The sequence below is a fragment of the Vicia villosa genome, unplaced genomic scaffold, assembly GCF_029867415.1.
Source record: "Vicia villosa cultivar HV-30 ecotype Madison, WI unplaced genomic scaffold, Vvil1.0 ctg.000659F_1_1, whole genome shotgun sequence".
Classification (NCBI taxonomy): Eukaryota; Viridiplantae; Streptophyta; class Magnoliopsida; order Fabales; family Fabaceae; genus Vicia; species Vicia villosa.
Window position 1 is genome coordinate 436,285 of NW_026705294.1, and position 24,750 is coordinate 461,034.

Consider the following 24,750-nt stretch of genomic DNA (forward strand, 5'->3'; position numbering starts at 1 on the left):
GTTGAAATAAATTCCTTACCATTTCATTTAAGTGTTTTTAGATAAACTACGATTTTATTCGACAACTAGTAACAGACCCGTGCTCCCGCACGGGTATTTAATTATGATATTATATATAAAATATATTTTGACACATGTGAATTGAAATAAATGATTTAATTATAAATGAATAATAATCATAAAAATTTATCTGTATTAAATAACCATATAAAAAAAAGGATATGTGTGTTGGAGAAAAAAAATGAAATTTTAACAAATATAAATATAAAATTTTAGAAATAGATACAAAATTTGAAATGATTTACTTATTTGTAAAATAAACAATAATCATATAGATTTAATTATATTAAATAATCATACAAAATAGAAGAAAAAAAGAATAGAGAGATGAAGAAAAAATTAAAAATAAAATTTATCTCTTAAATTAAGATAATAGTTGATTAAATTAAAATAAATATTGTATTGATAGTGACCCGTGAAAAAAAATTAATAGTTAATCTCATATTTATTAAAATTTTGTTATATACAAAGAAGGGAACATGGCATTGGAGGAAGACATATTTCTACTGCTACTTGGAGTTTTGATTTGAGTTAGTTTTAGATATAGTTTAATTGATTGAAGTTATTCAATTATTTTGTATTAATTACTTTGTATTAGTACATGGTTGTCAAGTATCAAAACATGTTGAATTCTGAATTTTTAGAGTCATGTAGTGGAACATGTTGATCATAATTAAGTTATTTTCATATTGTAGCAGAACATGTTGAATTCAGCATTATTGTTAAACTACCAAATATATATAGCCGTAGCCTTTAAAAGTAATGAAGCAAACATTTTTGTTTGATTTTGTCATTTAATAAAACAATCCAATAAAACAGTACAATTCATAAAACAATAGTAACAATTAATAAAACCATAGTAATTTTACATTAGTAGTTTTACGGTAGCAATTTTTTAATTTTTTCAATAACACAATAGCAATATTGTCATTTATGCCAACTTTCAATTTTCTCATTCTCAACATCATACCATCATCAAGATGTAGGTGATTGGAGTAATCTATACATTATAATTAATTACAATTCTATCTGTTATAACTCTATACAGTCCTAACTCTATGTTGTCCTGAATAATATGGTCTATGACAACAACATTGACCTTTGAGTTGATAAAATTAAAAATTAACAACCTCATCATTAGTAACAATTTCAAACTCCAAAGTTAATTGTATCAAGCTCTAACCAATTTGGTTTATTATTCCTGTAATAAATTGAAATTGGGTAATTTTGCATTAAACTCAAACACATGGAGTCCATTAAAATCTAACCAATTTTAAAGGGAGGAGGAATCATGAAATCACGGTGTCTAGACATACAAACACAATCCAGCAGTACTTGAGTATGTGGAGAAGAAAAGGTGCAGAAGACAAGGAAGAACTATAATTAAATCTTTAATTTGAGTATGTGGAGCAATGAAAAATGTGACAAATTATTTGCAACAAAATAAAAGAACCAAATCATAAAATGACATACAGTAAAGATATTCATATATTGTGCTCCTTACTGCAACAGAATGTACATTCACCCCGAGCTAACGTGCAAATCGATTGGCACAGATCGGTTTCGTATCAAACACAAAAAATATAAATGAATTCAACATCACTAACAGGATCCCATAACCGATTAATTTCAAACAAAAAAGGGCTGAGAGAAAATCACAAACGGAATAGAATACTTACTTACAAGTTCATAGCGGCAAGTCACTAATATAAACTAATATAAACTAACTCACATAAACCAACTCACATAAAGCAAGTTAGGAATACTTAACGACATATTGATGGATTTGGTCTCCTCTTGCATATGTACTTCACTTTCTAAAACCAACTCAGATAAACCAAGTTATCAAAACCAACTCATATAAACTAACTCATCAAATGAAAATATAAATAACTTTTAGCTAATACAATACTCCTTAAAAATGGTTCATCAAAGAGTGTATTCAAAAAGCATCAATGAAAAACTCACCACCGGAATTGCATCAATGAAATTACTGAAAAATAGTGTACAGCGGCCGTGAATTATAATCTGTCGACGTGCAAATTGCAGCAGGATTAACAGTCTACAAAAAACAACATCATTTAAATTTATTTGAAAATTATTCAGCACAAATTCTTGCACGTCATCTCTATGAGAAACTCTTTCAACCTACAACAAAAACTCAGGCAACTTAATAGTCTTCCAACTAAACCATGTCATTCTAGATAGTAGATTTTACATCTTGGATACTGTTAGCAAATGATGGATATAGTTATTCATTGTATTTAATAGGACAATTAAATATGTTATTAGAAATTGCAAGCAATTGTCATTTTGTGGAGTTAAAAAAATTGCCTCTAGGTAGTGGCATGAACTAAAAATTACAAGTCTCCTTCAACAAATAAGTTCCTTTAGTTCAGTTAAACTAATTGACTCTAGATGTAATTATATTTTTGGAAATAGACTGCCAGGCAGTAAAAAACAGCAGTCTGCTCCATAGCACTAAACTGGTACTCGGATTAGCAAAAGGAAATATCAATAGCCGTTTCATCATCTATAAATCTGACATTAGAAAAAGGTATCTATACCTTATCAAAAGGTGGATCAAATATGCTTTTTAAAAGGAATTTTTTATGCATGTACCATCTTTTTGCAACTTTATACCCAATATACCATACTTTTGGAACAAATTCCCAATATACCATGTTTTCAAAAAAGTTTGGTTATTGGTATAAAACCTCCGCCAATTGGATGGGCGGAGGTGTGTTAGCTTTTTAGGTTCCGCCAATGGGAAGGGCGGAAGTGTTGAAATTTTAAGAGGCTCCGCCCATTGCTATGGCGGATGAGTTTAAAACGAATTTTTTTTCTAAATCTAATTTTTGAATTAATATATGTTATATATTTTTTGTTTTAGATATAAAAAATAATGCAATTAATTTTTTTAATTTTAAAATAAATTGAATTAAAATATATTAAATAATATTTATATAAATAAAATACTTTTAATTGATAAATTAAGTTACAATGCAATTAAAAAAAATAAAATTACAATAAATTAATGTAAACGGTATTTAATTGCCACCTTGACCCGGTCAGCGTAACTGTTGGGTGGTTCCAGAATTGGGAGGATGTCCATTTCTCGTAGTTCTTCTACGAGGCACTTCATCATTTGCAAGTTGAGTAGAAGGACCTATCTCATATCCGCGATCATATAATTCTTCGACCATTTCTTAATTGATAAAATCAGCCGCCGTCGCACTGCCATAACTCAATTTGGTCCCCTCGTTATTCCAATCATGTTGGGTGGTGTTATGCATTGACGTTTGCATGTTGACATAGTTTTCTTGTGAAGAATTTGGGATAGCGGAGCAAGTGCCTCTGAAGATGCTCAAAGGTCTGTGTGTTCCAAAGTGTGATCTTCATCGGAGGCTTTACTGCCGTAAATATAACATGTGCATCTCTTTTCATCATGGGAAACGTTGGAAACATTGTTGCAGTGGTGAGTGTTGTGAGTACCAACTCAGGAAGACAGTGCTATTTATAAGGACAAGGTTGAAATATAAAATAATAAAATAATCAAAAGCTCCGCCCATTGCAGTGGCAGATCTGAAATTAAATAATAAAATAATCAAAAGCTCCGCCCATTGCAGTGGCGGATCTGAAATTAAATAATAAAATATTTAAAAGCTCCGCTCATTACAGTGGCGGATCTGAAATTAAATAATAAAATATTTAAAAACTCTGGCCATTGCAGTAGCGGTACTAATAATTGCAGTGATATACCAGTATTTAAAATTTATAATTAATAATAATATGATTAATATATAATAAAATATTTTAATTAAATAATTGAAATTTTTATAAACATGTTGTAAAATTAAAAATATATTTTATTATAATATTTTTAATATATATTATTGGTTTATTATTAATTATAATATTTATTATATTATTTAAATTTGTTATTTATTTAAATTAAAATTTTCAAAAAAAAAAAAAAAACGTGTACACTGCTCCGCCCATTCAAAGGGAGGATGTTCATAAAAGCAGCAAAGCTCCACCCATTCAAAGGGCGGATGCACTATAAAGCATTTTTTTTTTTTGAAAACATGGCATATTGGAATTAATTTTGAAAAGTATGGCATAATGGGTATAAACTTCTGGAAACATGGCAGGACAGTAAAAAATTCTTTTAAAAGAGTTACAGCAGGGGCTTACCGTGGGGAAACAACCTTAGCATTTAAGGTTGAAGTGATCTTGTACTTTCCATTCTCCAAAATGCTAGGCAAAGTCAAAAAGTGAAGTAGAAATTCTGACATGTAGCAGGGAAACGGACAGGCTAAGTATTGATGCAGTTACCAATGAAAAATACATATATTAATTATACAATAGTACAAATGAATTTTTAAAAAGCACAAAGATATGGCCATAAAAAAACACAACAATACATTGCCTTGACAGTTTGCACAATCCGCAGGTTAAGTATGCTTTGACATTAATTGACAGTAAACAAAAGTATCTATGTGCTGAACCTAAAAGAGAAAATAGAATGCAAACAAAGTTGATGAGAAAATATGAGTGATATCAAATAGTTGTATTTGCTTGTAAATATGTTTGATATGCTGTTATAGAGTATGCAGTTTTGAAATACATATATGATATGGGCATATGAAAGGGCAGATTGTGAGATATATGTAAATTAAGTTTTGAATGGAACACTTGGTTACAGGTTTAACATTGGTAATTCCACATGGGCATTCAAATTTCTCGCCTCTAGACTTTTTAGAAGATTTGCAGCCAGGGCATGATTCAAAATACCAGCCAAACTTGGAAGCTTTGAAACGTTTTGTTGTCCCAATAGTGGTTGCGAAACAATCCTATTACGTAAAAGATTATAAAGATTAGCCTTGAATATGTTTCATTATAAAGATTAGCCTTGAATATGTTTCGTTTTGACCTCCATCATTAACAACCGTCTCTCCATTATAAAGAGAATATGTTTCATTCTCTTGAACTTATTCAATCCAATCCTTAAAATCTTGACTCCTAGTGGTGACGTGATTTTGATCACCATGTGCCACAAATGCAAGTTCAGATTGTATGTTATGATGTTGCATAAAAAATAAACAAATACAAGAACAAATGAACAAATGCAAGAACATAAATATTTGAATGGCTAGAAAATACCAAACCTTGACCTTTGGATGAAAAATGAACAAATGCAAGAACAAAAATATTTGAATGGGTAGAAAATACCAAACCTTTGAATGAAAAATGAAATGCTGCCATGCTTGTACACTGTGTAAAGATCTTTAGAAATACATGAACTTATGTAACAAATAGTTCATAATGTTTGCATATAATGTTCATCAAAAACAGAAATATGTCATATCTTGGGAAACAGAAATAATGTTCATCAGAAACAAATGGTCCTAAAAAACAAATGGTCCTCAGAAAATATAACATATCTTGAGAAATACAATGTTCATCAAAAAACAGAAATATGTCATATGGGTTAGAAAATACCAAACATTTACATGAACAACAATGCCTTGAAAAACATAAATATGTAACCTGGGATAGAAAAAACCAAACCTTTCCATCCTGAATGACCAACTCAAGGTGTTGTTGGCCAGTTTTCTCCTTAACCACCCACAAGTCAACAATCCTAATATGCATCTGTCCAAAGAGATGAAAATTTATTCCATAGAAAAAGTGGTGAAGAGTATTTATGCAAAGATAGCAAAATAGGTCAGAAAATAGCAACAAAATCACTGCAAACAAAAATGGTTGTGGTGAACAATATTTATGTTTATACTACAAAAAGGTCTGAAGATAGCAAATAGCAACAAACGAAATGGTTGTGGTCTATCTACACGCTGCCTGATATATACATAAAATGGATGTATACATACACTAAGCCTGATGTTTGTGGTGAAGAATATACAAACAGAGCTGCAAACAAAAGAGGAAAGGAGTTCGGAGAACAAACCACAAATTCGGCAGAGCAAGAGGAAAGGAGTTGGGAGGGAGAGACCTGCAAACAAAAGAGGAAAGGGGTTCAGAGAGAGAGAGAGAGAGAGAGAGAGAGAGAAGGTACAACTGTATTGAGAGGAGAGCAATGAGAGAGAATCGGATATGGGAAAAGTATTGCAAAGTTGAAATGGTATAATGAGGGAAAAGTATTGGGAGGAGGGAAAAGTGAAATATTCAATCTCACCAATGGTTATTTTACAGTTGACATTGTTACTGTACATCCATAGTACACTTAAGACCTTTTATTTATGTATTGACCGAAACAACCTTTATTTTTAGTATAGATTGTTAATGTATAGTATGAGTATAGTATCTTGATGAAAGGGTTTTATGGGTAGTTTGTAATTAAAAAGGTGGTTGAATTAATAGATTACGAAATTAACCTTTTTGTTGTGTAAAATTTTTTTTGATGAAAGGGTAAAATAGGTAGTTTGATCAATTGTTTAGTAATGGGTAGATAGTAGATGATAATTAAAATTATATGCAATTAAATATATTCCTTTGCAATTACAGACCAATTACAGACTTAATTAACCCACAAACACACAACGTTGGCACTGCCACATGCATTAAACTGCAAATTTGGGGATAAACTTCATGTGTACAAATTTTCCATGTATGAATCAATCATCTCTTCACTGGTTTATCACATTGAAACTGACAAAAATAAGACCATATAATGTAAACTGATATACACAATACAATAGTACAAGTAAATCTAAATAATTTGGTCAATATACTAACTATGTTCTCACAATAGACTTATTAAAAAAAGCAGTATGCATAGCATATACTAATTTGGACGGCAGAGTTCTCCGTTAAGATAATTTAATATTGTTGTGTGCCTAAGACTAGGTTTAAGCTGAAATAGATTTGTTCTAAATATATGGAACCTTAATTCTAATTATCACAAATCAAATAACATCCTATGTCTATAATTGGCACCTTAATTCTAATTATCACAAACCAAATAGCACCCTATGTCTATAATTGTTAGATGTCGAAGTCGAACAATGAAATTAGTCTAAGTTATAAAAATTAGAGTTAACAATCATTCATAACTTATATAATCAATCAAAATAGTAGTCAATGTATGAAAGGAGTATTAAAAACAAACTATATTAAATAGTAATAGATAACAATGTATAAATTGGACTCAACAAACTACATAAATAAAGTCATTAATCTAGCCTTGGGGAGAAGTAGTGTTATTCTTGCAGAATTTTGGGGAGTTTATGAAGGGTTAACTCTTACTCTAGCCTTGGGTATTAGGAAGGTAGAGGTAAATATTGACTTGAAGGAGGTGGTTCTTGCTCTTGAAGAAGGGAGGACAATCATTTTAGAGTGTGTGGCTATCCTCCGTAGGATTAAGAATCTCATGGATCTTCACGAGATTGTTGTTATCTCTCATGCCTATAGATCTACCAACATGTGTGCGGATGTGCTTGCAAAACGAAGTTATATTGACAAGACCTTCACCGTTAACAAGGAGCCACCAGAATTCTTATGGCCTCTTATGGCGGCAGATTCTTTAGGGATTAGTAGTCTATTTTTAGATTCGGTGTAGTTCTCTTTTGTTTTTGGGCTTAGGCCCTCCATTATATCAAAAAAAAAAGTCATTAATCTACAAGTATTTTTTTTATTGAAACACTAATTTCAATAGATGGTAGAAAAGTCTGATACAAGATTAAAGACTTGGTCAAAGGGTATTCTCCCAAGCTTAGTTCTACAGCTAACTCTATGACCCAGGTCCGACCATGTGCGGGAGCAGCAGACTCTACAGCCAGGTCCGGTCCAAGGGGTAGGCCAACTAGCTACTGCCTTGGACCTCCAATTCTGATATATTAACATTATATTATTGAAAACGTGTTTCACTGTACGGTTTGATTTATTTCCAATTTGAATTTATTTTTGAGAGAGAGCTTGGAATAAATTGTTGCAGAGAATATAGCACCGCACACATCAGGAACACTGACCAACACTATAAAACATAAATATATTTTTGATTGTAAAATATTAAGGATTTTTTACTATTATATGACATTTTCATAATAATAATAATAATAAATATAATAGTAGTTAATATAAAAATTTATAAATATTTAAAATAAACACTATAAATTAACTTTATTATCAATTATTAAATATTAAGTAAATTTAATTAAAATAATTTAATAAATAATTTTAAATCCAATAAATAAATTTTAATTGTTTTGCCCTAAATTTTATTTTTAAAGTCGTCTTAAGCCTCATGTATTTGGGCCGGTCTTGTCTACAGCACAAAGTCTCATATTTTGAAGGGCCTCAATACATTAAAAAAAATTGATCTGTGTCAAAATAATTATAATTAATTTTTTTATTAATATATAATTATATTTTTAACTATTATATTATATATTTTTTTTTAAATTTGGATCCATTTTTTAAATTAGAACGGAACTTCAAATTTAATTGGACCGACCCTACTATGACCTAAACCAACAAGCTAGTGAGCATCAATGTTTTGGTTCCTACTAACAAACAGAAATGTAGCAAGTTAACAATCATTAACCAATGAGACAATCTAAAATAATAAGTTCCAACACCGCTACAGAGGACACTGGACTCAAGCAATCCATAACTGATGGTCTATTTGGTTCAACGGAGGAGAAATTTTTTAATAAAAGAGAGTGGAAAGAACGGGAGGTGAGAGAATGTATTTTACTTATAAATGAGTGTTTTGTTTAAAAGAGAGAGAGAAGAAATGAGAGAGAGAATTTTTAATCAAATATATGTTTGATTCACAAGAAGAGAAGAGAGATTTTAAAACTAATTTACCTTTTAACCTTTAAAAGATTATAACAATCATGCTAAATAAAATTAAAACAAAGTGATATTAAAAAGAAAACTCAATTCATAAAACATAGATAATCTAACACTAAAAATGTAATATTACAAATACACTAAAATATATTAAAGCGCAAATAAAATATTAATAAATTTCATACAATCATTATATGATGTATGATCAGATGAACCATTTTCTCATCTAGATTATTTGTCTTATCCTATAAAATATTTATAAAATTAAATTCTAGATATATAACTCATATACTATAATTATATATAGATATATAATACAACACAATAACTTATAAATTAATTAAATTTTTACAAACAAAATAATAAATGAAAATGAACAAAATAACACACATAAAAATAAAGAAATGTTAGTCATATAAGTAAAAATAATGGAGTTGCCGTAATAAATAGAGAATTTCTAATAACATGACAAAAATTAATGTATAATATTTATTAAGGACAATTTATGATTTTAATAAAAAAAATGAGGGTAATTTTGTCAATATAACAAAAAATGACTTTATCATCACTCCTCTTCCTCCCCTCCCTTTATCATCACTCATCTTCCTCCCTTCCCCTCTAAATCCCCTCGATTTGGGGGAACGAAGAAGTGTTTCAGGAGGGAATTTTATTACCTCCAATCCCCCTTGTAAAAATTTAACCAAACATACTTAATTTAAAATATTCCATCCCCTCCGTCCCCTCAAAACCCCCCAACCAAATAGACCCTGAGAGAGCATCAGTATGGAGAATCAACTTCAAAATTTTGAAGTCCACTGCCAAGATGAGGGTGTACCTTACTGCCAAAGTCTCTGCAGTAGCTGGATCAGCTTCTATACGAATAATATTGGTCGTAGACAGGAAAATACATGATTCCTGACTCTGCATCAGGCACCCTATTGCAATGGTGTCGTTATTGAAACATCATGCGTCCACATAGATCATGGTCACACCTTTGGTTCCTCCATCCTCAACCTCATATCTCAGGCTTTTCTTTTTAAACTTCTGGATTGTGGGAGTTAAACTCCTAGATCTAGTCTCTGGCTCTAGCAACAAGATTGATAGGATTGAAAGCATAACCATTGAAGATTGCACGACTCCTTGCATCCCAAATCTTCCTTAGAGTAACATAGATTAATTGAGTCCCATAAGGGTTACTCATATTCAAACATTTATCCATCCAAAAAGTCAGATAAAAAACAGGGTTTATATGGAGTCCAATGGGAGATTAGAACCAAACCTGTTTGGAGAATTCATAATGCAGAAAAAGGTTATCAGTGGTTTCAAGATTATTGTGACAAAGGGGAGAATTAGAGTGGTTTTAACTCCTTTTTGACACAAAACCGTTCTTGTATGGAGAATATTCTTGGCCAGCCTCCATAGAAAATTCCTTAATCTATTATGGACTGGTGCATTCCAAAGCTTTTTCCACATTTTCCCTTGGATATGGCATGAATGGCCTGCGGCTGATGTTGCTCTTTTCCTTGAAAGAAGGTGATAATCCGATTTTACTATGTTGATTCCATCTTTTTCGTTGTACCATATGAGCTTATCCGCATGTCTTTTCCAAGAGAGGGGAATACTGGTAATTTCGGCACAAACATAAGGTTCAAAGCACTCCTTAATGAGATATCATATTTCCAACAACGTAAATTTGGATCAATAAGATCATTGACCACTGTATCTTCCCTGATACATCTAGCAGGGCCATGAGTCTTGAATCCCCACCTAGGATCTAATTGTCTTTCCACACTCTCACATTGTGCCCATTCCATATCCTCCACCCTGAGCCTTCCTCCACAAGATCCTTGGCTCCCATAATACTTCTCCCCACATATCTAGGAGTAAAACCAAGCTTAGCCTCGTTCATGAAAGTTCTAGGGTAATATCTACTCTTGAAAAATTTCTCCAACAATGAGGGTCCCAGAGTTAAGAGTCGCCAATAATGCTTTCCTAGCAAACTCATGTTAAAATCACCTATGCCCCTAAATCCCATACCTTGTCCACCTTTAGCTTTTGACAGTTTTGACCAGCTCATCCAATGCATTTTCTTACCCTCTTTTGATGAGTCCCTCCAATATCTAGGTAAAAGACCTTCAATATCTTTGCAACAATCTTCTGGAAGCCCGAAACAACTGATAACATACGTAGGTATAACTTGTGCAACTGACTTGATAAGCACTTCTTTCCCTGCTCTTGCTCTTGACAGAACCTTTTCCTTCCATCCCTTCACCTTCTTCCACACTCTATCTATCTATCACCTATGAGAAAATTGTCTTTTTGGACCTGCCATGATTATTGAAAAACTACCAAGCAAACATATATATAAGATTCTTCACTTTCTCCTTATATACTCCTCTGTTTCATAAAAGAATCTCATTTGAGTAATGCGTGATTCTTTAAAAAATGATTAAATGTGTTGGTTTTAATGCTAAAACTAATATCAATTACTAGAATATCCTTATTAGTTGTAGTGAATAGAGTTGTTGAATAAAGTGAATATTAGTAAATAAGGGTATAAATAGTGGAAAATAATAATAAATATTGCATTGATAACTTAAAAGGACAACTATTTTGAGACTGAAAAAACTACATATGAAACACTTTTTATGAGACGGAAAATGGAGTATATATTTTTTGCGCCATAATTCTTCAATAATTTTATGTGGCACATTAAAGCGAAGTAAAAATCACACTATAATTTGATGTGGTTGTGAAAGGATTTTATCATACTAAATAATACTCCCTCCGTCTTATTTCACACTAATTAAGAAATATAATTATTACTTTATAGGTAAGTAAAAAGATATATGATTTTACAAAAATGTTTTTCAATAATTTGTTCATAATCAAGGTTCTTCAAAAAATTATTTTCAATTGAAATCAACGCAAGACTATTTAATCTATCTTGTGACATAGTAGATCTCAAATAAGATTTTAATAATTTTAATTTAGAAAAAATTCTTTTAGCAGATGCAACTCTGATAGGAATAGTCAATATTGTTCTATAAGTTATGCATGCATTAGGAAAACAATTAAAAGTATTTAAAGAACTCAATATGATATAGCTTGATTTTGATTCAACTATTAAAACTTATCTAATGACTTTCAATTCGTCAAACAAAATTTCACCATCAAGATCAAGAGAATCGTCATGTTTTAAACAAGTTTCAAGATGTTTACAACATGTTTTCAAATCCATATCAGATAATGATCTAAGTCTTTCAATACTAAACAAGAATACAAACATATTTTCATATGTGCTATACTGCTCAAATCTTCTATCAAGTGAGCCAATTGTTTGATCTACAATATATAAAAAATTGTGATTTCAGAAAGACTCTCCAGCAGACTCAAGATTCAGTTGTGTGGGTTGAGATGGATTTTCATCATAGTGTTGTTTTCTACGAATTATATATTTTTGAATAAACACACATTCAATCTCCATTTCATTCTCAATCTTTTCAGCACTGGCCTTAGCATTTACAAATCCAGATTCTCTATATTTTTTCAAATACTTGATGAAACCTTTTACTAGTTCTATAGCCACATCAATACGCATGTCTTTTCTTGCAAACTTTTGCTAATTTTATTAACAACAGTTAACAATTCAAACCAAATAATTATAGTTACTAAAAATTCAAAGTTTCCAATTCCATCAGTTGCTAAAGATTTAGCTTTACTCTTAATTTTGGGATCATTATCTTGTTCAGCTAGTTGAAGTAGTGAGTAGTGCTTCTATTACATCTGAAGTTTGAGATTTAATTGCATATACATTATTCACACGACTTTCTCAACGTGTTTGTAACAATGGTTTAATAGTTAAACCTTTCACATTGTCTCTAAGAATTTTCCAACATTTTCGAATGAGAAAATACAGCATAAATATGTTGTAACACTCTAGAAAAATATTTAGCTTTAGTACAAGAATTTGCAATATCACAAAGTGTCAAGTTAAGGCTATGACAACCACATGGTGCGTATAATGCTATAGGGTTAACATCTAAGCATTTTATTTGTACACCTTGATGTTTACCTTTCATGTTTGATCCATTATCATATCCTTGTCCCCTGACATTATCAATATCTAGACCAAGAGCTTCTAAAACATTTTGTAATTCTTTGACTTGTTGCGTCATAGACTTAAAAAATTCTACATAAAACTATTAAACTTCTAGTTGTTAAAATTATAGATATATTAATTTATTTTATCTTAGGAGAATTAATTGATTTTATTCTGCTCTATATTTTATTTATGGAAAATTACATTCTTCTATTAATTTTGACTTTGTAGTGTCCCTATAATTTTGTTAGCCAATATTTTTCAAAAAAAAAATCTAACAAGTATTTTTTTATTAGAAAATTTTCTTTTAATATATATAGGGTTAAAAAAAAATTTTGGTGTCCCTAAAATTATGAGACTCTGGACTCCCGCCCCGCGAGCCCGTGCTCAGGATCACTCCTGTTTCTAGATGTGCATCTACGAAAGCAGAAAATAAAATATGAAATTTTATCAATTGACTAAAAAATATCTAGTGATTTTATTTTGCAAACAACCAAAATACTTGGTTGACGTGGATATTAGTATTAGCGATTTTAATACACGTATGACGTATCCTCTCTTCTCTTCTCCTCCTCACGCCTCGAAAGAACCGAGCACAACAAAATCCAATGACTTCACTCTCCAGCACCACCGCTCTCGCCCCTCCTCTTCCATCACCCACAATCTCCCGTCGCAGAACCACTTCAATTCGCGCACAATCCATCTCCCTACCCGACCCCCACCCAAACCCCAATTCTCCCCCACCTTCCTCCATCACCGGAGTAGACAAACTCCGCCACACAATAATGGCAGTACCGGACGAAAGAACAAAGAGAATAGCGAAGGAAGTGGAGAAGATGAAATCAAAGGAAGCGAAGGAGAGAAAGGAGATGACAAATAGGAAGGTAGCGTCGCAGAAAGCTGTGTCTGTTATACTTCGTAGAGAGGCCACGAAGGCGCTTATTGATAAGAGAAGGAAGAAAGGTCCGGTTAATTCTAAGAAGCTTTTGCCTAGAACTGTCCTTGAAGCGTTGAATGAAAGGATTGCGGCTTTGCGATGGGAGTCTGCTCTCAAGGTTTATTTCTTTCAGTTGTTTTGTTTTTTTAGATGAATTGAATGTGGTTGTTCATGTGGAGTTTCAGTAAGTTGGTTTTGAGGTATTTTGGAGAAATGGATTTATGGTTGTATTTTTGTATATTGTTTGTGAGGTAAGACTTGAGATGTTGTATTGAGCCGTTAAAATTCAACACGAGAATAAAGTAAGTGCAGGAGTGTGTGGTAAGAATACAGGACTAAATTAGAAATGCTATTATCAGATAGAGTTTTGGGATAGCACCTATAGTAGAAAAAAATGGTGGAAAATGGACTTGGGTATTTTGGGCATGTAGTGAGAAGACATGTAGATTTTGTGCTAAGGAGAGTAGATCGGACGGAGAGAAGTCAAACAACTAGAGGAAGACTTAGAAAAACTATAAGAGAAGTTATTAAGAAAGATCTCGAGATTAATGATTTTGATAGAAGTATGGTCCTTGATAGAACATTGTGATGAAAGTTGATTCATGTAGCCGACCTTACTTAGTGGGATAATGCTTGGTTGTTGTTGTTATTTGTATGGTTGGTTTTGGTCTATGAAGAGCACGCCTATATCACAATGACACATAGTAACTAGCAACCAGTGACACATGGTTAATGAACTCCTCTTAAGAACGGGTCATTCTGAAAGAAAAACGAGTTTGAATATGGGTGGAACAATTATTGGCTAGGCTGTACTTACTTCCTGATTTCCATATTACCAAGGTCCATTTCCCTCAACACCAACACAACATAGGAACTAGCAATAATTTAAGAAAATATAAGTGTGTCAGACATTGAATACGCCTTCAATATGTAGTGTCGTTATTACATAGGTTTCGGTTTATTTTATGGCAATATGAGTCTGATATGAGTTTTTGTTTCTTTGTTTGTTTATTTGATTAGTTGATTATGGAATAGAGTTCCATTGGGTTGGTTTTGGTTTTGAGTTCATCGATGGATCTAATCCAATGCAAAGCTGATAATCAAAACAATGGAAACAAAAAAAACTTTCTCTTATTGTAAGGTAAAGAAAGCTCCCACTTCTAAGCACATGTACAGTCTATATCTCATCCAATGAGAGACTCTTAACAGCTATGTTGAAAAACCGATCCAATACAAACTGAATCAACTATACTTCTATATACATGTATTGAATATCAGTTGAATGCCTAGCACAGTCCTTTGTGTTTTTTGAAAATTTTCAGTAGTCATCAGCTTACAATTTGTATGTGAGTTATCTATATATTGTGGTATTTTTTCTGCATGTCAGTCTAGTCAAGAGAATGCACATGGGACGCGGCGTTAAATTTGTTTGAATTTTGAGTCTTAGGGATCATCTGTGTTACCTTGGAATTCTGTGCTTGTAACTTTTGCGGTTGACTTATTTGAAAGTTTTTTCTGACAAACATAATTTATAGTTAAATTCAAATCCATGTGGGTTCTGTTGTTGGGTTTAGCTGTGGTAACTGGTAATATAAGTTTGCTGTTTGTTCTGCAGCATTAAATTGTGTACCATGTTAATTTTTTCTTTGGAACATGGGAAAGCGAAAGTTAGAATAAATGGATGAGTGGCTTTGATTGACTATGATAATCTTTGATTTGATTGAATTTTGATTAAATTTTGGGGAAATAATTAATTAGATGGATGGGAATGGAAATTAGTTAGCTAATTCACAAAAGAGAGAGAGAATCATAATTCAACTGCTGTTCAATCCGATTGACCTATGGACCCTTATAGTTAGGCCTAACCTTTTATAGGTCCAATCCAATGTGCAATTGTTTAAATATTGGTAATTTATTGAAGAAGCTCATCTATTTATAGTGTTGTCTTAGTATGTATAGAGATGTGGAAAGAAAAGGTGACCTAGAAAAAGTGAAGTGATGTGGTTCTAATGTTAGGTTTTAAGGAAGCATATTTGCACAAAAGATACATATTAAAGAAATAAAATGGTACTGTAATTGAAAAATGTAGCAACAAAATGAAGACTCGAAGAGTTAAATTGATCGAGAACGTTTTATCTTTCTGCTGTTTAACTTTAAGAATTTATTGTACTGTGAAAGACGCCATTTTGGATCCTGTTTGCAAGTATTAAAACATAATAAAATTAGTTTTAAAACAGTGGTCTGAAATTTGAAGCTGCACTCTTTTTTTCTCTCATACACACATACACTTGTGAAACTGTTTAGTTTACAGGAAGACTTGATATCATATCGAAGCGTGTTCTCATGGTTTCAGGTTTTTGAATTACTGCGCGAACAGCTTTGGTACAGACCTTTCGAAGGTGTATACATCAAGTTAATAGTCATGCTTGGAAAATGTAAGCAACCTGATAAAGCTTTTGAACTCTTTCAAGCTATGGTTGATGAAGGTTGTGTTTTGGACTGTGAATCATACACTGCATTGTTAGCTGCCTACGGTAGGAGTGGTCTCTTGGATAAAGCTTTTTCTCTTCTTGAGGAAATGAAGAGTACACCTGGTTGTAAGCCTGATGTCCAGACTTATTCAATCCTCATAAAATCGTGCTTGCAGATTTCTGCCTTTGACAAAGTTCAGAGTCTTTTATCTGATATGGCCACTCTTGGTATCAAGCCAAACACAGTCACCTACAATACCCTTATTGATGCTTATGGGAAGGCAAAAAGGTATAATGTTAACCTTTCTTTCTTTATCTTGTGAAAGTACTACATGCGCAATCTAGTTGTTGACTGAAGTTGAAAAATTCATTTTATCAGCTACCTACTTTTCCAACACATCACTACTCAGTCCTGGATTGTCGCCGATAAACTTGTGAAAAATTGTTCATATTTTGTTGTTTGTTTGTATTTTTATTCTTTTTGCAACCTGCTGCAGCATAACTCAATAGCGTATTTGCATGTCTGTAATATAATTTTATGCTCTTAAAAGGTTTTCAGAAATGGAATCTACAATTTTGGAAATGCTTGCTGAACAAGATTGTCAACCTGATGTATGGACCATGAATTCAACAATCAGGGCCTTTGGCAACCTAGGGCAGATAGAAACAATGGAGAAGTGTTATGAAAAGTTTCAAGCATCTGGAATCCAACCAAATGTTCAAACCTTCAACATTTTCTTGGATTCCTACGGCAAAGCCCGTGATTTCACAAAAATGAGTGCTGTAATGGAATATATGCAGAAATATCATTATTCTTGGACAATTGTGACCTACAATATTGTAATTGATGCTTTTGGAAAGGCCGGGGATCTCAAACAGATGGAGTATTTGTTTAGACTAATGCGGTCAGAGAGAATAAAACCTAGTTGTGTCACACTGTGTTCCCTTGTGAGGGCTTATGCACATGCAGGTAAGCCTGAAAAAGTTGGCGGTGTCCTGCGTTTTGTTGATAATTCAGATGTAACACTGGACACTGTATTCTTCAATTGCTTGGTGGATGCTTATATGAGATTAGATTGTTTGGATGAGATGAAGGGAGTGCTTGAGATCATGGAACTTAAAGGTTGTAAGCCCGATTTCTTAACTTATAGAACAATGATTAAAGCGTATTCATCTAAAGGTATGCATAGTCATGTAAAGGAGCTTAAAGAGCTCCTTGCAACAGTGAAGAAACCTCCTTTAGAAAGAAATAAACCTGACTTTTGATGAGAAGATCTACTGATATTTTTGCTTCAATATGTTTGGCATTTTATGATCTGTTTATTTGTGCATATGTTCAATATATCTAGTGTAGTTGAGTTTGTTTTATTTTTCTTCCTTAGTTTTATAGTTAGTCAGTTTAGGAGGAAAAAGACAGAAGAAAATAGGAGCAGGAAAAATGAGAATAAAAGCGTAAAATCACTATTTTGAGAGAGGGAGGTAGACATGGCAATAAAACCCAGACCCACGGGTACCCATCCGAACCAGCCCCGAAGTTGACGGGGAAAACCCGCTTTAACTGGGTTTGGGTTCGGGTTTGGGTTTTCCCCGATTAGAAAACATGGGGATGGGTCGGGTAATGGGGACACTAGTACCCATCCCGAACCCATCCCCGAATCCGCCCCGTTTATTTCAATATGTAGATTATTATTTAAATTTCATAATTTATATTATTAAATATGTGGCTAATGTTTTAATAATTTGATTTGTATTTATTATTTTAAATATTTGAAATATATGTATGAATTTTTTTGAGATTGTTTTATTTTGTTATTTATAATGTAATTTGATTTTTGAAAAAGTAAATATTTTTATTAAAAAATTGATTTTACGAAATAGATGGTGGCGAGGCGGGGATACCCGAACCCGTTAAGGACGGGTTTGGGTTTTAATTCCCCATCCCCGTTTGGGTTTGGGGCGGGTAATGGGGATTGATTGGGGATTCGGGTTTGGGTTTGGGGAGGTAAAAATCGTCCCCGACCCGCCCCGTTGCCATGCCTAGAGGGAGGTAAATAGAAAGAAAGTAAAAGGAAATAGGAATGATATAGGTGTAGGGTCAAATTTCTTTACTCTGGCCTTACAGGAAACATGGAATTCAAAATGTCGATAGTACTATTTTCGATCTCATTACCATACTTGTCTCTTATTTTTTGCTGGGTTTATTTGATGTTCCTTTTAAATGTAGGGGCATTGTTTCTGATGAGCACATAGAGCAATATGCTCCGACTAATATTTTTGTAGACATAAGGGTTATCTTTATTCTGGATGATTCAAAATTGTTTTACTAGTTCTTGGAAAGGAAGGTTCCAACTTCTTGAAGACTTCTCTGATTCGTAAATAGAGTAGATTTTTGGACTCTTAACACATGATTTGTCATATTCACATCATTGAGAAGATCCCTAGCAATTTTCTGTTTTATTTATGGCAATTTTTAGTTTTATTTTTGTTTTGGATTAAAAGTTCATTAGGATGTCTTTAAGTTCATTAGGGTTTTTTTTTTTTTTTGTATTTAAAGACCTTTGGCATGGCCATAAGGATTGTCTTTTATTATAATAGAATCTAAAGTTTTTTTTATTCTTGTTGGACTCCAGAGTTTATCTGACAGTTTTTGCGCTTGCAATTCTATGTTTTATTCTAGGTTTACGCTTGCAATCTTATTCTATATTCTAGGTTTAGCGCTTGCTATTCCTTTAGGGCTTCCGACTACTTCAGCTGGCATCAGAGCAGGTTTCTCCTGTTCTCTTCGTAGCTTGACAACTATGGCGGATCAACCAGAGCAGATTTTTAGGGAATTATCGAGGCTTTTACCGCGACTCTAATTACTTTGACTGAACAGATGACGAATTTAGCAAATCAGGTGAAGAACGCCAACAACAACGGGAATCTGCGAAGAGACGGGAGAGGAGAACGTGTTAGGGGTGGAAAATTTCGGATAATCCATTTTCCATTCTACATCCATCATCTAGAATGGATCAAACAATGCATCACACAGGGACAACAAAATTATCAGGCCTATAGAAGTCATCTCCTATTATTAATTTCTTTTCTCGAATAAAAGTTTTGAGTTTACACACCTTGCAGAAAAGCTCTATACCTTGTAAACTTGAGAGCAACATTCCTAAACTAGAGAAATTGGAGATAATTTCTGTTAAAGAGACAAGGTTCTAAATTGTCAAAGGGGCGACAAAGAATACTATAGTAAATTATGTGAGGGCAAGGAAGCGTTTCAATGATGTCAAAACGTGTACTTCAAGTTTGGAAGTGAATCTAATCGACAAGACAAAGAAGGGAGCATGAAGGATCTCAAAATTGGCATTTTTGGAAGTTTGTGATGTATAGGTCGACCTACACAGGGTTCAGGTCGGCTCACAGTTTCAAGAAATGGTATTTTTTTATGTTTGACAAACTCAGGTCGACCTATAACTTGTTCAGGTCGACGTATGGTCTTTTGATGAAGCTTCGAGGAACGCTCATGTCGACCCATAGGTCGACGCATTCTGGAAGTCATGATGGGGAAGTAAGCGTCGACGCACAACCCTGTTTAGGTCGACGCATGGCACATTGAGTGAGCCACAAGTTTGCTCAGGTGGACCCATAGGTCAACGCATAGATTGCCAAGCCTTCTTTGTTGCAGCCACAGGTTTGCTCAGGTCGACCCTCTCAGTTGTTCAGGTCGACCTATCGCTGTGAAAAACTGATTTTTGTTGTTCACTTATTGCTTTAGCTTTGGATAACTCATATAAGGTTCTTTGGTTATTTCATTTGGTTACAACAAGAAAAGTGAAGTAGATACACAAGGTTCTTATCATCTTCAACCTCTCATTCATCCATTGACAACTACACATAACAATTTTTGTCAATCAAGGTGAAGAGCGTGTGTTGATAACGTCCGACGGTAGATTGAGTTCTTGTTCGGGTTAAGAGATTGTGGGGTTTTCTTGAATAAAACATGAGGGTTTTGTCCTCCAAGATCATTGCGAATTGGGGGGTTTTGTTGATTCTTCACTTCATCAATATTCAGTTGTGCTTAAGTGATTAAGGAATCAAGGGTTCGCTCAACAAGGTAGCAACAATCGGAGGATAGAGAAGGAAGAATCGGGGTCACGATCTTGGAATTAAATCAGCAGAGCAGAGGGTTTGAGAATCGAATTTGGTTCTCAACAAGGTAGCTACAACCGGAGATTTATCAAAGATCGGTGGCATACTTGGTTCAACTCGAATCAAGGGGAGAGAAGATTAGTGTATCAATTTTCTGCAATTGTAGTAGGTTGTTGGTAACATTTTTTCTCTTGTAAACACTTTGCAATTCAATACCATATATCCTAATTCTAAGTTTAGAATTAGGGGCAGACGTACCCTACGCGAGGACGACAAGGGGAACTGCCTAAACAAATCGTGTGTTGCTTTTCTTTATCGCACTTTATTTTCATTCAGCATAATTTGTGTTGTTGTGTGCTGTTAAAATTTGGTGATATTTTGCACACCAAGTGATTGACAAAATATCAAACGCACAAATTATTGTCGTAATTTCTAAACAGTTCATTGGAAGTAAGTAACACTAAAGTGACACAAGTAAGCACATTGATACATCAAAAGCATTAATTCTCTTTTCATTGATCACTTGGTTTAGCATATCAGGTTTTTCAATAACTGATCGTTCTTAGACGATTCAAAATCCGGGGTGCTTTCGTTTGAAAAATAAAAAGTGCTAAAAGTAAAACAAAGGATCTATTCAACCCTCCTTCTAGATCCGTCACATCGTCTAACAAGTGGAATCACGAGCGCCGGTTTATCTAGTGCTTCACATATAACTTTTTAGAAAATGGAGAACGATCCAAAAGGGGCATACAATAGAGCGCCTGTTTTCACCGGTGAAAACTGTAGTTACTGGAAAGACTGTATGCGTGTGAATATCAATTCCGTTGATAGAAAAATATGGAAAGTCATCCTCGAAGGTCCTATGGAAATAACCATAACCAATAAGGCTGGCGTTACCATACCAAAAACGAAAGTACAATGGGATGAAATAGATGAAAAGAATTATGTCTATGATTGGAAAACTAGAAACATGATTATAGCTTCCCTAGGGGTTGATGAGTAATTCGCGTGTCACATTGCAAAACTGCTAAGGCAATATGGGATGCGTTGCAAATCGCCCATGAGGGAACTAATGATATCAAACTAGCTAGAACCAATACTTTAACACAAGAGTTTGATCTCTTTCACATGAAGGAAGGGGAAACCATTGCGGAAATGCAAAAGAGATTTTCTCATATTATCAATCGCTTACACACTCTAGGATAGGGATGTCAACTTGCCTCCGTTAGCGGGGATCCCCGTGGGGATTCTCCGGTTGGGGCCCCAAAGACAGGGAATTTTATCCCCGTGGGGACGGGGATGGGGAGCAAAGTCTCCCCGAATGCACTTCGGGGACGGGGGTGGCGTAAATATCTCCTGCCCCGTGGAGTCCCCGCCCCGCCTAAAATACCATAATGTCATTAATTTATATGTAATTTTAAAATATTATGTAAGTTTATTTGTCATTTCATATAATTAATCTTATACACAAATTTAAAATATAAATGTATTTTTAGTAAAAGAGTGAAAACTAAAAGATTATTTCAATTTTTTTTGTTGGAAATTTTGGTGGTCATAACACTCAATATTTTAGATTAAATATTATTAAAACAATATATTTATCACAAGGGAATAATTTCTAAATTTCTTGTGGTTAGTTTTTGAAGCTTTTACTATTAATTTGGTTTAAAATAATAAATAAAAAATCATGTTTATGGATCCCCATGAACCTTGGGGATCCGTGGGGACCCGCGGGGATGTGGATGGGGGACAAAACCCCCCCGTAGCGGGGATCCGAAGCGGGGATGGGGAATAGATTTGAGGGCGGGGATTGTAATGGAAATGTATCCCCCGGCCACGCCCCGCCCCATTGACATCCCTACTCTAGGACATATTACTCCCAATATTGTTGCTACTAATAAAGTTTTGAGATGTCTTAGTAGGAAATGGCAACTGAAGGTCACGACAATCAAGGAAGCCAACGATCTTACTACTTTGGATCTTACGACTCTATTTGGAAAGCTTGAAGAACATGAGCAAGATCTCATGAATCTAAACAAGCATGAAAAGAAAGAAAAGTTAAAAGACACTGAAAAGAAGTCAATCACGTTAAAGGCTTCAAGCTCAAACTCACCCACCAAGGATTCGTGTGAAAGTGACTCTAGTGATGAAGGTGAAAGTCCGGATGAAGATATGAGTTTGTTTGTAAGAAAGTACAATTGGTATCTTCATAAGAATGAAATCAAACACTCAGACAACAACCTTGTCGACTATAGACGTCAAGCCAAGACTAACAAACAAGATGATAGTAAGAAATCCCAAGTCAAAGGATCATGCTACAATTGTGGTAAGCCCGATCACTACAAGTCGGAATGTCCATCGCTCAAGAAAGACAAGGCCAAGAATAAGTTCCAAAAGAAATCAACAAAATCTATGAGGGCTTACATTTCCTAGGAAAGTGATAGTGATTCTTCTAGCAAAGAAGATTCAAGTGATGAAGAGGAGATGGTCAATCTATGTTTTATGGCACATCAAAAGAAGAAAAAGAATGTAAGTCACCTCAAATATAATAATGTTGATAAAATATTTTATTCTGAATTACAAAAAGTCTTTGACAATCTACATCAAGAAGCCAAGGAAGCTTTCAAACACTTGGCTTCAAATAAGAAAATCTTTTCATACCTTGAGAAAAAGGTTTCTGATTCTAAAAGGAATTAGAAAATCTTAAGGATTCTATGATAGAGGCTATCAAAGGCAAGAGCGAAAATGACAAGGATTTTTGGTTTAAATGGGGTGGATGTGAGTCTTGTCACATTTGGCAAAGAGAGGCTAGAACTCTCAAAACCAAATTAGACAAAGCTTCACAACCCAAAGTTGCATTTGCTATTGATAAATCACATTTTAGAAATAGTATGATTAATCCTTATCAAAAATACACTAATGTGATAAAAGATCAATCATGCAAATGTAATGACCATACAAACTTGACTTGTCTATATTGTTGCAAAATGGGCCATACTATTAGGAAATGTCGTTTTAGGAGATTCTTGGTTCCTAAAGGCATTTTCAAATGGTTCCCCATGAGAAACCCTTGTTTCACTCACACACAAGGACCCAATGAAAATTGGATAAATATTTCCCTTGTTTAATATTATAGGTGGAATGTCTTGAGTCCTCTGAGAGAAGATGGTTTCTCGATAGCAGGTGCTCAAGACATATGACAGGTGACTTGTCCTTATTCTATGACTTCGTGGCTAAGAAGAAAGGATTTGTGATATATGGTGATAACAACAAGGGAGCTATACTCTGTAAAGGTAGTGTAGGTAATCCTTATTCTACTACTATCTCAGATGTCCTTCTAGTTGAGGGCCTTAAACACAATCTTATTAGCATTAGTCAATTGTGCAACAAAGGATACTCAGTTTCCTTTTCAAAAGAAAGTTGCACAATTAAAAATAATGATAAGAAGGATGACGTGTTTAACGGTCTGAGGGTTAACAATGTATACATGCCTGACCTAAATGAGGTATCAATGACCGAGGCTAAATGTCTTGCCACTATGAGTGAAGATTCATGGCTTTGGCATAGACGTTTAGCGCACATCAATTTTGACTTGCTAAATAAAATCGTTTCAAAAGACCTAGTTTTTAGACTACCCAAAATTAAGTTTTCCAAAGATCACTTATGTGACGCTTGTCAAATGGGGAAGCAAACAAGGATCTCGTTTAAATCAAAAAATATTGTTTCCACATCGAGACCCCTTAAACTTCTTCATATGGACCTCTTTGGACCATCTAGAATAAAAAGTCTAGGTGGAAACTATTATGGGTTCGTCATAGTTGATGATTTCTCTAGGTTCTGTTGGACGATTTTCTTAGCTAGCAAAAGTGACACCTTCTCCGCATTTGAAAAATTCGCCAAAATGTCTCAAAATAATTTGAACACTAGCATTGTTACCATCCGAAGCAATCACATAGGTGAATTCGAAAATCACCTATTTGAAGTGTTTTGTGAGAAATATGGGATTAATCATAATTTTTCCGCAACTCACACTCCACAACAAAATGGAGTGGTGGAACGTAAAAACTGTGTTTTGGAAGAATTCGGAAGAACTATGATTAATGAACATGGGCTTCCTAAATATTTTTGGGCCGACGCTATAAATACGGCGTGTTATGTTTTGAATAGTATTTTAATCCGCCCTAGGATACGTTCAGTCTAGTAAAGCTTATAGGATATACAATAAG

General features: G+C 33.7%; 2 protein-coding genes across 2 annotated transcripts; both read left to right on the top strand.

The window, feature by feature from the left end:
- The first annotated feature begins 7,216 nt into the window (after positions 1-7,216).
- On the top strand, positions 7,217-7,642 carry LOC131630227 (uncharacterized). Its single transcript, XM_058901011.1, has one exon. The coding sequence runs from the start codon at positions 7,217-7,219 to the stop codon at positions 7,640-7,642; it is 426 nt and encodes a 141-aa protein (XP_058756994.1).
- Positions 7,643-13,517: 5,875 nt separating this feature from the next.
- LOC131630207 (pentatricopeptide repeat-containing protein At5g48730, chloroplastic-like) lies at positions 13,518-17,683 on the top strand. Its single transcript, XM_058900989.1, has 3 exons — positions 13,518-14,034; positions 16,270-16,676; positions 16,939-17,683. The coding sequence occupies exons 1-3, from the start codon at positions 13,588-13,590 to the stop codon at positions 17,651-17,653; spliced, it is 1,569 nt and encodes a 522-aa protein (XP_058756972.1). The 5' UTR covers positions 13,518-13,587; the 3' UTR covers positions 17,654-17,683.
- The last annotated feature ends 7,067 nt before the right edge of the window (positions 17,684-24,750 follow it).